The sequence below is a fragment of the Saccopteryx leptura genome, chromosome 7, assembly GCF_036850995.1.
Source record: "Saccopteryx leptura isolate mSacLep1 chromosome 7, mSacLep1_pri_phased_curated, whole genome shotgun sequence".
Taxonomy (NCBI): Eukaryota; Metazoa; Chordata; class Mammalia; order Chiroptera; family Emballonuridae; genus Saccopteryx; species Saccopteryx leptura.
In genome coordinates this window covers 54123403-54138852 of record NC_089509.1, presented here as the reverse complement: position 1 = coordinate 54138852, position 15450 = coordinate 54123403, and the positions used below count along the sequence as shown (strand labels likewise).

The window sequence follows — 15450 nt, the reverse complement described above, 5'->3', positions numbered from 1 at the left end:
GATTCTGCAGCGCAGAAGTGTTCGTGTGCTTAATGATGTAGCAGTGTCTTCCTTTAGAAGGTTTGTAATTTGGTAAAAATAAATTATATCAGATGCTCATGCATTATATTTAACAAACCGTCCTTATTTCTTAATAACCTTGAAAGTCTTTTTTAGGGTTTATTTATTTTATGAATTTACATGTCAGGTTCCCATGACCCTAGCGCAAAAATACTATTTTAAGAAAGAGCCGTTCAATCAGACTTTTACAGAGTCTTTCTCTCAGAGTACTCTCTTAGTAACGTTATTGATCTGCATAGTATTAGTAGTCTAAGGACTTCTTTTAGATATTTTCTTTGTATCTTAATCTGTTCTCACTGCTATACCGTTGTCCTCTGGAGCAGAGAGTGTTAGTGGTGCACAGACTTCCCATGTGATTATTTTAACGAAAAGACGTGGATGTAGGAAGTCTTGGGGGGAAGCTTCATGAAATGTGAGAGTGGAAAAAAGACAATAGTGTTGAGTTACTGCTTATACAGGATGCAGTTTTAAAATATGTATTCTCCTGAATTAATAAGTAAACATTAAATTGCTGCACAATTCTGAAAGAAACCACGACTGTTTTCTGCATTCTCTGCCTTTGCTTATTTTGTCTAGGGGCTCTTCCTTTCTCTCTGTCCCCCGTCCACCTGTCTTCTGGCACTTAGTTCAAGGGCTCCATCTTATTAGAGTCAGAACCCTGGGTGAGGTTCCCTGCTCCACTTTATCATCATTTGCATGACCTAGTTTCCTTGTCTGTAAACTGGGCCTAATAACACCTGTTTCAAAGGATTGATGTCAGGATGGAGTAAGATAATATACTTCAAGTGGACGGTACAGTGCCTACGGGTCCTAAATAGTCAATAAATTGGGATTGCCACTCATTATTTGCCTTTTTCTTCCTGACTGGGGTTTTTGCAAATTTTAATTTTCCTCCATATGTTGAATACATGCCTCTTGTAGCACTTATCACACTGTGTACAGATACTGACTTCCATATCCGACACCTTGTGGGCTTGTGTGTTTTTCTGAAAGAGAGCCTGTGTCACTCATTTTTATATCCTCCTATTCATAGTGTCTGTTCTGTCTCACATACTCAGTCGTATTTTTTTTTTGATGGAGACAGAGAGAGGGACAGACAGACAGGAAGGGAGAGAGATGAGAAGCATCAGTTCTTCGTTGCACCACCTAGATGATCATTGATTGCTTTCTCATATGTGCCCTGACCGAGGGACTACAGCAGACAGAGTAACCCCTTGCTCAAGCCAGCGACTTTGGACTCAAGCTGGTGAGCCTTGCTCAAGCCAGATGAACCCGCGCTCAGGCCATCTACCTCGGGGTTTTGAACCTGGGTCCTCTGCGTTCCAGTTCGATGCTCTATCCACTGCATCACCGCCTGGTCATTCTCAGTAGTATTTCTTGAATAACTGGAATTAATTGAGTGTTTGCAACTTGGGGATGATTTTGACTCGTTGAGAAGAGTTTCAGAAACCCGATTCAAATGGACTGCAGAGTGAACGCAAGATTTTTGATAATTTACATTTATTTCTGTTGCCAGCATGTGGATTAAATACTTACAATCTGAAAGTAGTTGAATGGCATCAAAACCCTGGTCTTGCTGAGTACTTTTTAGTCGTTAATGAAAATACATCTCAGGGGAGCAGGGACCAGGGCATACTCATTCCTGTCCTGGAGCTCTCAGCCTTGCTGAGAAGGGGTCATGCTCTCTCTCAACCTTGGTATTCATGGACCTTTCCTGAAAAAGAGAGCTGGCCTGGTGGAGCAGTTTGCCTTATTTATGTCTGTGATCTGCACAGGCTTAGATGAAGAATTACTTATATTTGCATAGCAGAACATTTTGCTATTTCTTAAAAAGAAAAGAAAAGAAAAGAGCCTTATTCTTGTAGATGACCTGTTTCCTATGGATGCCAACTATAAAAGGAATTAGCATTTTCTTTGAGCAACTAGGTAAATGCATTAGAAACAAATGAAACCTGAATATTTCATTGGGGGGAGGGGTGGCCAAGGTGGGCGGTGGGGTGGGGGGAATGCAGTTCTGCCTGAGGTCAGTGAACTATTAGGAATTATAGTGCAAACTGTAAGGACTACTGAAACAGTGTCATATTCATCCTGAATCCTCTGAAAATTATTTTCGGTCTCAGTGGACTTTGGTTCATCCATATGTATTAACTGAATCCTTGAACAGATTTTCTTCTGAGAATGTTGGTACTTGCAGACTACAACATTGTTTTTAAGGATTTAAAATTGAATCATCATTCAAAGCTGGGACCATTATTTTGGTTGCTGGTCTAACAGTCCTCATAAAGCAGTGTTCGTATTTATGCTACACGGTGCTGCTTGATAATTGATGGCAGCCATGTAAGACATAACTGCGCTTGCACAATTCTTTGTCCTGTAATGCTCAGCTGAGAGACGGGCAGCATTGATGGTTCCATATTTTCCCTACACTGACAGTTACTATGGCATAAAACTAAAACAAACAAACAAAACACAGAAGTCTAGTCAGGGAGGGCAGCGTGCACCTCAGCTTTTTTCATTCCTTCTATCACCTTTTTCTCTGTCTCATTTCCCTAATTCTTTCCAGTTCCATTTTTAAATCCTTTCTCATGGGGTCAGTTTGGCACATGGATTTGATTCCAAAGCTGAAGACACCTGAGCTAATTTGAGCACTGAAAGGACCTATCTAGTTCTTCTCTGTTGAGTAGAAATCCTCTATTAGTTAACATACGTAGTAAGCCTATAAAAAAGAATGTGGCGTCTATAAACCCTGTCTCAATTCTCATGCCATTACATTTTTGTATTTAATGATGAAGGCAGAGTGGAGTTCAGAGAAAGTTTTCTCTGTGGTCTGCTTTTCCCCTTCACAGTTCAGTTACCATGGAAATGACCTTGTTGGGGAAAGGAAAGTATTTTCCCAGCCCTGGGTCTCAAGGTATGCCTGGTGTTTCCCAGCATTCTCTCGGCATTGGCCCGGCCCTACACTTGACCCTTAGTGTGCAGACGGAGGAAGTAGGGGTGCAGAGGGGACGGAGCCCTTTGCTCATCACCTCAGTACATCCACTGTGTACAGACTGGCCCCCTTACCTTCATGGGGGGGGGGGAGGGCTGGCATGGATCTTATTTTTATTACATCATTCTTCTCTTTCCCATTATATTGAAAAGATGCTTAGACTTTACTAAGTCTAGTCCAAGGAGTTTCTTTATCCAAGTGGTTAGTCGCGTTTCTTTTACTATTTTATTGTGGTATGAAATTGAGCTGCAGCTGTTTTCATCTCTGTGCTAAGCCCTGGGCATATAGAAATGAACACTGTGTGGTTCCTGTCACTGAGGGGGAGGTGGTAATAGATAGTTACAGAATCAGAGTGTGGCTGGATTGGTGTGTGATCACCGAGTAGGGAGCAGTGAATTTGACTTGTAGGAGCTGGGAGGCGTATCTCTGAAGATGCCTGACATTTACATTGGCTCCTGACCTCTGGACAAGGGTGTGCCAGTTATTTCCAACACATTTTTAAAGCAAGAAGAGCAGTGTGTGCTTTGTCATGAAAGAGCAAGGTGGGTGAGCACATCATTGTAGCTGGAGGACAGGGTCACGCAGGATGTGATGGGAAACGAGGATGAGGAGTCGGAGTCTCTCAGGCCCCTCAACTCCATTGGGGTAAGTAAGAACTTGGGTCTTTTTAGAGGCCGAGTTCTGGGCCGCTGTAGAGGTACACAGTTTGTACATCACTGCACCGACGTTTCCTGATTCTCTGATGTGCCTGGCTGGTGGGTTGGAATGAGGAAGAGAGAAGTGGCAATGTGACGACCCGGGAGGCGGCTGTGTTGGTTTCAGTGCATGTGATGTGGGTTTCAGCCAAAGCAGTGGCCCTAGTCATGATTTTCCTAGGTTGTTTTTTTACTTAAAAAAAAATTCAACCTAAGCCATTTGGTATATGCCTCCTAGTTTTTGAAATTTTGTTTCAAACATGGTGAGGTACCAAATACGGCCCCAGATCTTGCTCAGTCTGTTGTGAAATGAGGGGCTCCCCTCCGCGGTCCCTTAGCAGCCCTCCCTGCCCCCCAAACACAGTTCCGACACTCCTCTTACAGTCTAACCTCACACTCCCTATCTGCTAGAGGTAAGGTGCTGAGGGTTGAATTTATATCTGTCATATTCACTGTAGTATGCCTTGCATCTAGCAGAATGCCTGGCACATTGTAGATAATCAATAAATATGTACTTACTGAGAGAATGAAAGGATGAATCTGGAGTAGCTGGAGGCCCAAATCATTGCAGATGATCCTTAAGAGTATATGTTAACATAACAACCAAAGTTAAATCACATAAAAGAATAGCGTCGTTTTTTTAGTTCTAGTGCCTGTTTAAGAAGGTACATATTCATAAATCTGAACAAACTTGCCAAGGGACCTGGCACACAAGATGTAAACTGGGCCCACCTGTTGCTGAGTTCTTTATTTACAGAGGATTGACCGTTCAGGGTTTTCTTCAGGTGCACGCAGCCAGTGTTCCACCTGAAACTGAGGGAAAGAGCAGGACCGTTTCAAATTCTGGCTCCTTGTTCAGAAATGCAGTTTCGGGCCCTTGTAGACCTTACACAGTTTGTATGTCGTTGCACTTAGTATTGTTTCCTAGACCTTTTATTTGCTTGGGTTTGGTCCCTGGAAACATTTTTTTTTTTTTAATTTATTTTTATTTTATTTATTCATTTTAGAGAGGAGAGAGAAAGGGAGAAAGAGAGGGAGAGAGAGAGAGTGGGGAGGAGCTAGAAGCATCAACTCCCATATGTGCCTTGACCAGGCAAGCCCAGGGTTTTGAACCGGTGACCTCAGCATTTCCAGGTCGACGCTTTATCCACTGCGCCACCACAGGTCAGGCACCTGGAAACATTTTAATGGAGCTTCCTGGTTCCAAAGAAGTCATTGCTAAACTCTTCAAATATGAGAATCCTTTTAAGCGTGTACCCCCCAACAGTACTATTTGTACCTTTGTTAATCATTGCCTGAGATCATACCTCCCTTCTCCCTTTTTTTTATTATGGAAAATTTAAAACATACAGAAAAGGTGAAAAAAGAGTCCAGTATTTACTTCTATACCACCCCTTAAATTCAACAATTATTAACATTTTTCATATCCACCGTATCTATTTATCTACGTTTTACTTGAACAGTTTGAAGATAAGTAACAGACTTAATACTTCAGCTTGCATTTCTCACAGACAGACACGATCCTACATAGCCACAGTACTTCTCTACAGCTGAAAAAATGATCAGCAGTTTTCTAAAATTGCCTAATACCCAGCATATTCAGTGTCTTTTGTAGCTTTTTTCTTAGCTTTCAGACACAGGATTCAGGCAAGGGTCACATGTTGCACTTGGTTTTATTTCTTTAGTCTTTTACAATCTAGATCAGTGCCCTCACGTTTCCCCTGGTCTGCTTTGACACTGCCTTTTTGAGATCAGGGTAGTTGTCTTGCTGGCTGTTCTGTATTCTAGGTGTATGTGATTTTTTTTTTTTTTTTTGCATTGCTGCTGGTGTTAGAAGGGACTAGTGATGAAGGAAGCTGTTCTTTATGGAATAATGCTAGCCAATATGCAACAGAAGTAGAAAATCAGTATTCTGCCACCTCCTATGAAGTATTTATATAAGGCAAAGATGTTAAATCATCAGGTGAAAAGGTTTTAGGACTAGGATATTCACACTGTGCCGGAGTCTTAGCCAACAGAGTCCTTTCCATTGGGGTGGGGACTCATCCTTTCACACTGTGGAGAGCTCAGGCCTGGCTCCCAGGTGCCGTGGTTTTCACTCCATAGGACGCACCTGACCATAAGACACACCTAGGGTTTTAAGGAGGAAAATAAGAAAAAAAAAATTCTGAACCAAATGGTGTGTTAAAATATTTAATAAAATACTGTATTTTTCACTCCATAGGATGCACAGGCATTTTCCCCTCCACTTTTGGGGGGGGAAAGTGCGTCTTATGGAGAGAAAAATACGGTAGTTAAATTTAGCATCACTCCCAGTGAAATTACCTACCATTATGTGCCTCTAACGTGCTGTATTGTGTACATAATGTCATCTAGGTAGTATTTTTCCCCCAAATACTTGATTTGACCTAGACAAGCCTTCTGACCTGATGTTCAGTTAATAGGAAGTATAAGATGGAAGAACAAGTTAAATGACACCATGAAGAAACCATCAGACCAATCCAGTAATCTTTTGAAATGAATTTTCATTTTATTAATCATTCTCACATTTGCCTTCTCCTGAAAAACAGTAGTCCTTGTATACCTGAGACAGCATGCATGGTGTGTGGACCCCTTGCCTCTCCTGGGGAGTTTCCTAGTACTGTGGACTGGAGTTACTTGACAGGCTCATCTTGTGGCGTATACAGCTTCTTAATTAATATAGGAATTTAGCTCACAGATGTGTCAGTCTGCAACCTTTTAGAAACACTACATTCACTTAGTGAAGTATAAGGATGAAGGATGGAAAATTGATCGTGCCCCAGATATTTAACTTAGAGGAGTTTTGAAAAAACTGGAAAATTGGCACTCTTTTTTTTGGTGCCAGGTTGTGTCTAATTTAGTGTCCGGTTTGCTATTCCTAAAACTAGTCTTTCAGAAATACTCTAGGACTAAGTTGTTTCATCAAGGCAGTGTATTTACCGAGTGGTCATTGTTTCAACTCTAATTTATTATTGATCTTTCAGGCCCACAGCAGCAGAACTTTTAAAATGCAAATTCTTCCAGAAAGCCAAGGTAACATGCTTAAAAACCAAAGTAAATCTGCTATTTTGAAATCACTATGAATTTCCATGTATCGTATTTGATGTTAAACTGCTGGGGATATTTGTTTTGCAGAACAGAGAGTACCTGATTGAGAAGCTGCTTACAAGAACACCAGACATAGCCCAAAGAGCCAAAAAGGTAAGCACCATCAGACCTCCCGACCCAGCAGGAGCTGCTCCCCGCCCAGGGACACGGGACCCAGAGGAAAAGGAGGGAAGAGGTTTCCACGCACTCAGGAGATGATTATCAGAGGCTCTCTGGTTAGCGATCACTCACACAACTGCCTTCTGCCTTTTGGTTATCTCAGCTTGTCACATGTTTGGGCGTAGGAACAATGGCAGACTCAAATGATTACATTTTTCCAATTGTCCTCTTTGCTTAAAGAAGGTCAGAGGGGAGGAGATGGTCATGAGTTTTGAACACTGGAGAGGGAGAATGTCCTTGAATATCTTTCATTAGGATTTCACAGAGGAGGAACGGTCTTTTTAAAGCTGTTGGAAATGACAAAGGGGCCAACAGGACTTTTGTCTCTAATAGGTGTTTGGAGTATCTGTGGGGTATAGGTTCTTTCCTCGTGAAAGACCCTGTGATGCCTTTTACAGTCTGCCTTCTGTTAACTACATTATATCACGGTTACTTTTCATTCTAGCGTTGAGATGTTTTAAATGGTATGTGTGTGTGAGATTCTGTGTTTACCAGAGTTTTATTTATCTGTAATTACTGATTCATTATGGTATGAAACAAATCAAATTTAACCTCGGTTTTGGTTTAGTTTGGTTTTAAAGTTATATTCTATATTCATAATTCAAAATATGTATGTAGTCACAAGTTTAGAAAGGGAGGTCCCTGCGCCCTCCTTTCTGCAGGCATCGGGCAAGCTGATGTGGATCTGAGTCGTCAGCTCTGTGAGTAGAATTGGCAAGGAAGTAGGCATTACTGATTGTGTCTCCTCATGCCTAGCTGTCAGTAGCTTCGAATGGTAACCTCTAGACATTGCCTTTTCTAACACATTTTGTATTAAATGCATTTAGTTAATGCTTTAGAGTTGTTTTAAAATAGATTTTAAATAGACTTCAAGAAAGGACCCCTTCTTTGCAGGTGTCTTTCTTGAGTGCCTTTGCCGGACCTGCAGACTTCTGGGAGGTGGGCTGGCCCTGGGGCCTGGGCCTGGGCGAGGGGTGGCCATGTTGGCTGCCGAGACCTGGGCAAAGTTGGGCTGTGGGATGGCTCTGAGGGAAAAGTGGAAGTTGGGCAGATAGGCCATCAGAGTGGCACATCTTCAGGGCAGAGAGAGTGGAAGTTCAGTTAGAGGCAATGGAAAGGGAAGTGCCCGACCGTTGTCTGAGGGCACCAGAGAGGAGCCCGCCCGGAGGAGGAGCGTGGGGAGATCCCCTGGGGTGTTGGAGTGGAGCAGGAGGTCTTCTGACCAGGTATCTACAATGGCAGCCGGGGTTGAAAAAAAGTAGAAAGCCATTGGTTTGTACAGTATGTGTCCCTAAAGAACATTTTTCTGTCTTTGCTTTTTTTTTTTAATTTGCTGGAAGTTTTATTTGATCTCCCCCGTAGTAATTCTCTGAGAAGAGGTTTTCAAGGCCTGTCTCTCTGTGGAGCTTCAGCGGCACACCTCTGCTCCGTGTTAAGTGGCCGGCCAGCCTCTCAGGCGCAGCCCAGCAAAGGGGGTCACTTCCCTCCCAGCTTTACTCTCCCTGTGCTCCTGAGTCCGCAGAGCGCTGGGGTGGTTTTGATATTTCAGACCTCTCTCCCCCTCGTCTGCCCCTCTAACCACTCTCCGGCTCCTCTCCTCGTTCCTCTCTGCACGGGGCTCCAAATGGCTTCCTCCTATTTCTAACTGGGCAGTGCAGTAGATTTCTAACCATTCTCCCTCCATTCCTCTTCTCTGTTCCTTCTTAATACTCTACTGCAAGATTAACTTTCTGTTCATGTCGCTTAATTGGTTAAAAGAAAGTGGTTTCCAAAATTAAACAAAAATTAAAGCAAAGAAAAGAAATGGGGTTTGAGGGAAGGTTCTTATTAAAGAAAGGCCATGCTCCTTAGCCTTGAATTCATGACTCCATCTCAGCTTCCGACCTTGCATGCTAAATGCCCCCCCTCCACCCCCACTGTGAGAGTGTTCACTTCCTAATCTGCCCTTGGCTGTGGAACTTCCTCCATCAGTTTAGGAAAACAAAGACACTGTTCAGGCTGTGATGATTTTATTTCCTTTCTTTCAAAAGAGATTTCACTGGTTTATTACATGTTAGGTGCTCTGCATCCCAGGTCCCAACTTGTGAGTATCTGAAACAAGAAGCCGCCAGAGTTTGGAGAGATGTAATTTTCCAACCACGTCTTCTGCTCTTTCCCTTCTCGTTTGATTTTAGGCTTAAACCTTGGGGCTTGTTTCATCATCCATTCTGTCAAATGGGAAACGGCCACACCTCCCATTGACACAGGGAAGAATAAAGGGAGAGTATAGATTAGTTCCTTAAACGTCTTATAGAAAAGAGAGTGGCCCACTGCAATGGTGTCTGGCCCTCTAGCTTCAGTAAGTCGGCTGTTTCCCTGTCATAATTCTCACTTGAGAGTGCACTGTGGTTCTGAGCTCCACCCCACTCCTTGCTCATGGGTTTGGTGGCAGGTACACTGACCAGATCAACACTGATCACAGTGCTTGTCTTGTTCATGTAAGTGCCGCAACCTGTTGGCTAGCTCAGTGAACACATGTTACTTGAGTTACCAAGGAAAGGCCATTTGAAACTGTTTTCCACTCTCTTGCATCCCCAAAATGCTTGGCATACACTTGTTCCGAGGAATCCTATTAATAGTAGACAACCCTCCCCCCCCCCCCCCCATGATAGTGGTAAGCGGACATGCTGTTCCTTATTTGAAACTTCTCATGCAGCCTTGGTCACTAGGAAGTAAATATTATTTTAATCACCACGTGCACTGGAAACCTTTGTTGTAGGATGTCTTTGCTTGTCTTAGGTTCTTACAGTGTTTAAGTAAATTTAATTTAAAACTTGGGGCAGGGAAGTCTTTTTTTGTGTTATTTGTGTGACTTCTCTTCATTGACATCTGCTCGGCCACTTACCTGTTTGCGGTGGTGCCTCCTGCGGGCTTGAGTTTCCTGGTGCAGGTTTGCTCCTCAGAGGCCACTTGTTGATGTTAGTCCTTTGATTTTTGTCTCCTCAGTTTGTTGTTTTTTTAAAATAGGAACAGACAGTCCATTGATATACCAGTGTTTACCTGAGAACTAGGCCTGTTGACCAAGCTCTGGACATTTAGGCAGCTATGTTGATTTGAAATTTGTCATAAGCTGTCTCTTTTCTTCCCTTATGATAACCAAAATTGAGAAATAGTTTTCAGTATGTATTTTTCTTTCCCATGAATAATTCTCATATTTAGAAGAGAGAGGAGCTGGCGTTGAGCTGTTCTCAGGAAGCCCGTGGAGCCCCGGGTGCTGTCCTTGGGCCTGAGAGACAGAGCCTGTCACACTCAGGAGTGTGGCCAGAATGTGGAGCGCTCGTTGGGAGTCGCATATTCCACAGGGGTCGATGATTTTGTCTTCATCCTGACTGACTCCTTTAAGTCAGGGAAAAAAATATAAAAGAATAGAAACAGACTAGTGTGGCTTCCCTCGTAATTTAGTGATGGAAAATGACTTTTGTATGTATGGAAATTAGAGAAATTAGGGATTGTTTTCTTCCTGAAGGTGGAGCATTTGGTTCATTCTGGGTACTTTTGCTGATAGTGTGGTTTAGGGATAATCTTAATTTTCTTTTCTCTTAATGTTTCTGTCTGTGAAATGGAAATTCTGTCTGACCTCAGACATGTAGTGAAGGGTAATGAGAGATGTGATAGTCCTGGAGCATAAGACACTCTAAATTCTAATGAGGACATGCTAAAAATGACTCATGAGAGCAGAGTAGTTAATATAACTACTGCTACTACTACTTCTCCTTTTTCTTCTTCTTCTTGTATTTTAATGTTTATTTTATTAATTTTAGAGAGAGGTAGGGAGAGAATGACAGACAGGAACATGGATCTGTTCCTGCTGTTCCTGAATGTGCCCTGACCGGGGATTCGAACTGGCAACCTCTGCTTCAGAACAGTGCTCTAGCCAACCTAGCCGTCCGGCCAGGGCTATGTCACTTATAGCTTTTTTTTTTTTTTTTAAAACAGAGACAGTGAGAGTTAGAGGGATAGATAGGGACAGACAGACAGGAACGGAGAGAGATGAGAAGCACCAATCATTAGTTTTTCATTGCGCATTGTAACACCTTAGTTGTTCATTGATTGCTTTCTCATATGTGCCTTGACCGCGGGCCTTCAGCAGACCAAGTAACCCCTTGCTCGAGCCAGCGACCTTGGGTCTGAGCTAGTGAGCTTTTGTTCAAACCAGATGAGCCCGCACTCAAGCTGGTGACCTTGGGGTCTCGAACCTGGGTCCTCTGCATCCCAGTCTGACGCTCTGTTCACTGCGCCACCTCTTGGTCAGGCTATATAATTTCTTTTTAACTTTACATTTACCCTAGTGCAGGGGTCCCCAAACTACGGCCCGCAGGCCACATGCGGCCCGCTGAGGCCATTTATCTGGCCCCTGCCTCACTTCTGGAAGGGGCACCTCTTTCATTGGTGGTCAGTGAGAGGAGCATAGTTCCCATTGAAATATTGGTCAGTTTGTTGATTTAAATTTACTTGTTCTTTATTTTAAATATTGTATTTGTTCCCGTTTTGTTTTTTTACTTTAAAATAAGATATGTGCAGTGTGCATAGGAATTTATTCATAGTTTTTTTTATAGTCTGGCCCTCCAACGGTCTGAGGAATAGTGAACTGGCCCCCTGTGTAAAAAGTTTGGGGACCCCTGCCCTAGCATGAGAAGAAAGGGCTTTATAGCCATTACTCCTTCTCATGTGACTTTTTGGGGGTCTGTCTCCAGCCATCTTTTGGGTTTTGAAGGCGTAATCGTGTAGTGTTACATCATTTACTTTACTGTGTTCACTGGGTGGGGAAGAGTGTAAAGTTTTCTGTTAAAATCTAATGCTTAAGACCCTGGCCGGTTGGCTCAGTGGCAGAGCATCGGCCTGGCGTGCAAGGGGTCCCGGGTTCGATTCCTGGCCAGGGCACACAGGAGAAGCGCCCATCTGCTTCTCCACCCCTCCCCCTCTCCTTCCTCTCTGTCTCTCTCTTCCCCTCCCACAGCGAGGCTCCATTGAAGCAAAGATGGCCCGGGCGCTGGGGATGGCTCCTTGGCCTCTGCCCCAGGCGCTAGAGTGGCTCTGGTCGCGACAGAGCGACGCCCCGGAGGGGCAGAGCATCGCCCCCTGGTGTGCAGAGCGTCGCCCCCTGGTGGGCGTGCTGGTTGGATCCCGGTCGGGCGCATGCGGGAGTCTGTCTGACTGTCTCTCCCCGTTTCCAGCTTCGGAAAAATACGAAAAAAAAAAAAAATCTAATGCTTAGATGGCTGTGTGCATTTCTGTTGGGGCATCTAAGCTTTAGAGTCTGCTGATATCTGTGCTTTACGTTAGTGAGATGAACCTTGAGTCACCACATTCACACTCATAGTCATACATTTTCTGTTGCTAAAACCCACCAATGGCAGGACAGGGGCAAAGTGTTAGGAGCTACAGAGATGTAGAAATGGCAGCTGCTCAGAACAAAAAGCACATTGGCCCGAGGAGGGATGAGGGGAGGAAGCATACAGTTCTTTTTATTGCAGTTGCTTGTGTTTTTATGGGAAGTAGTAGAATCACTGGAGGATTTTTGTTTCAATTTTCTGAATTAAGAGATTGAGAAGTTAGAGATTCATTATCAGAAGGAGGAAAGGGGTATTTTATTACTGCTGCATTTAGGTGGAACCACTGTGAATTGGAACAGCTGGGATAGTCTCTGTGCATCCCAGAGTTTCTTATATCGGCCTGTAATAATGGACTCATGGGAAGGACCCAAGGTGTTGGCTTAATTTCATCCTCCTTAGTGCTAAGGAATACATGGTAGGAATATTACAATTCACATTTATTTAATATAGTTGACCCTTGAACAACACTGGTTTTAACCGTGCAAGTCCACTTATATGTGGATTGTTAAAAATAAATTCACAGTCAGCCCTCTGTGTCTGTGGGTCTATCATCCATGAATGTAACTAACATCAGATCAAAGCAGTACTTATTTTCAGTCTATGATTAGGAATCCGTGGATGTCACGGGCTGGCTATACTTAATATGTGTTTAATATTTGTCCTTTCTGTTTTTGTGCTTTATTTTGAAATAACGTCAGACTTACAAAAAAGTTTCAAAACAGTAAATGAAAAAAACCTGTATATGTTTTCTTTCTGATTCATTCTTTTTAAACATTTCAAAGTTGTAGACCTGATGCTCTTTATCTTTAAATAAACTTTAGTGTATTTTTCCTAAAAACAAGGACATTCTTTTACTGGAGGCCCAAGTGATGATCTGTCTTACCACTCCTTATAGTGGTCACTTGGAGAGTTACCTTTCCTCTTGGTGTCTCGGAGTCCTTCCTTACTGTCTGTGGACCACAGCACCCTCTGTCCCCACCTGAGACTCGGTACTTTTCCCCCCTATGGCGTCCTGCTGTGGATTTCGTGACATACTGCTGGCCGAGGAAGCAGAGAACACAAGGGCCAGAACAGGCTCCTGGGGCTCAACTTTCTTCCTCTACATCACCCTGGGCTTGGGGACCTTGACAGCACCCACCAGTGAGAGCTTGAGGTAGCTGCAGAGCTGCCAGCCTTGCCTCTGTCACACTGGGACGCTGTGGTGCCCTCTTCCTCTGGCGTATTGGGGACCAGCATATGAACCACTGTGGATTGTGGGGTGTACAGACCCTTCTTCCCACCACCCCTCTCTCAGAGGGACTTGATTTTGTTTCTAGATTGTACTGAAATATAGTGGTGACCGGCCCTGGGCCTCTGTTGGTCTGGGTGAAAACAAGCAAGCAAACAAAAAAACCCGACACAATGCTATTATTTAATTTTCAGATTTTATACAAATTTTGCCAATTTTGCCACTAATCATTTATCTGGTCCAGGATCCAGTTCGCACTCACTTGGTTATTATGTCTCCTTTAATCTGGCTTAGTCTTTCTTTTTCTTTCACAATTGTGACATTTTTGAAGATTACAGGCTGATTACTTTGTAGAATGGCCTTTGGTTTGGGTTTGTCTGATGTTTCGTTATGATGAGATTCACTTTATGCACTGTTGGACAGGAATGTGATGCTCTGTTCTTCTTGGGGGTAACAGTTAAGATACACATGGTGTTGATTTATCCCTTTACTGGTGATGTTAACTTTGATCACATGTTTAAGGCGGTACCAGCTATTGCAAAAACTTCATTGTAATGACAATTACTTCTTAATAGGAGGAATTCATTAATATCACATTCTTTCATTATATTAAACATTAAAAGGTAAAGTGAATGTACTTACTCTACAGGATCATTAGTCTTTTTCCTAAGAAACATTTATGCTTTATGTCACTCTGGTTTTCCAATCGTAAGATACCAATGACAGGATTTCCCTGTGATTTCTAAGCAGCCTTGCAGACAAGGAACACTTTGCTGGAGTGTGATGTTTGGATGCAGGCAGGAAGTGGGTGTGGCCTCTGTGTCTGGTCTGGGAGCAGCGAGAGCTGGATCAGTCATTGTGTGAGCTGCCTGGTCTCTCTGAGCCTGATCTATCCAGTGGGCCCAAGGACACTTCCTTTGTGCTGCCCTGGGGATGAGATGATCCACCTAGGATATCTGGTGCTGTGTTTGACATGTATGGGCGCTCAGTCCAACAGAGGCTGCCATGACCACCGTGTGAACAAAGACAAAATTATCGTGGTTACTTTAGAACAGTGATTTTCAACTGTTTTGCCGCAAGAATTTTTAAAACATGCAGTACCTGACTGTTTAATGAGGGGCAGGGACCTCTCTTTCCTTAGATTGTCAAATAAAATATGGCAACAGCCAACACAATAGCTGTCTGGTGTGAATGAATCAAGATTGTACCTTTTTTTTTTTTCCAGATTGGCAAGAAATATAATAAAAATTTTTGGTATGTTGTAGAATTTTAGTAATTAGTTTATGTGTGGCACAAGATGAAATAGGTTGAAAATTGCTGCTTTAGAAGTATGCAGAGAGATAGGGAATGAGGAAAGAGTCATAGAGGGGTGGGTAGGGGTGGGTGATGCGGTTGTGTGTGTGTTTTTTTTTTATTGCTTTAGATGGGATGGAGAAAAAGTATTGAGGTCTGCTAGAAGGAGGGAAAGGCTGACATAGCCATTGCCTACTCATCTGTCTCCATGGTTTCTTTTCTGCCCCATCAAGGTGGTGGCAGTGGGCAGTAGCTAGGACTTGTCCTCACTGCAGCCATCTTTCCCACAAGGAGTGTGAGATGTGTGTTTGTGAAGAACCTAAGTACAATAAGAATTAAATGCACACATAACTGGTATTTGTTTAAGTTAGCTTTTAGAACACTTTCATATATGCTTCCTTATGTATTCTAAAGAATTCAGCTTGACAGGTGGGGTAGGTGGTATTATCACACATTACAGATGTAAGTGTGAGGGCTGAAATGACTTGCCGGAAGTCCCATGGCTAATAGGAGGCAGTTCTTATT

The 15450-nt window shown here is 43.1% G+C and overlaps 1 protein-coding gene across 5 annotated transcripts in view; it reads left to right on the top strand.

Moving 5' to 3' along the window:
- The window catches only part of STK39 (serine/threonine kinase 39), a 323837-nt gene that overhangs the window by 111060 nt on the left and 197327 nt on the right, over positions 1-15450 (top strand). For all 5 annotated transcript variants that reach the window (XM_066346005.1, XM_066346004.1, XM_066346003.1 and 2 more), the window contains 2 exons: positions 6750-6798; positions 6901-6966. In XM_066346005.1, the coding sequence (XP_066202102.1) occupies positions 6750-6798; positions 6901-6966 (115 nt within the window). The remainder of the gene's footprint in view (positions 1-6749; positions 6799-6900; positions 6967-15450) is intronic.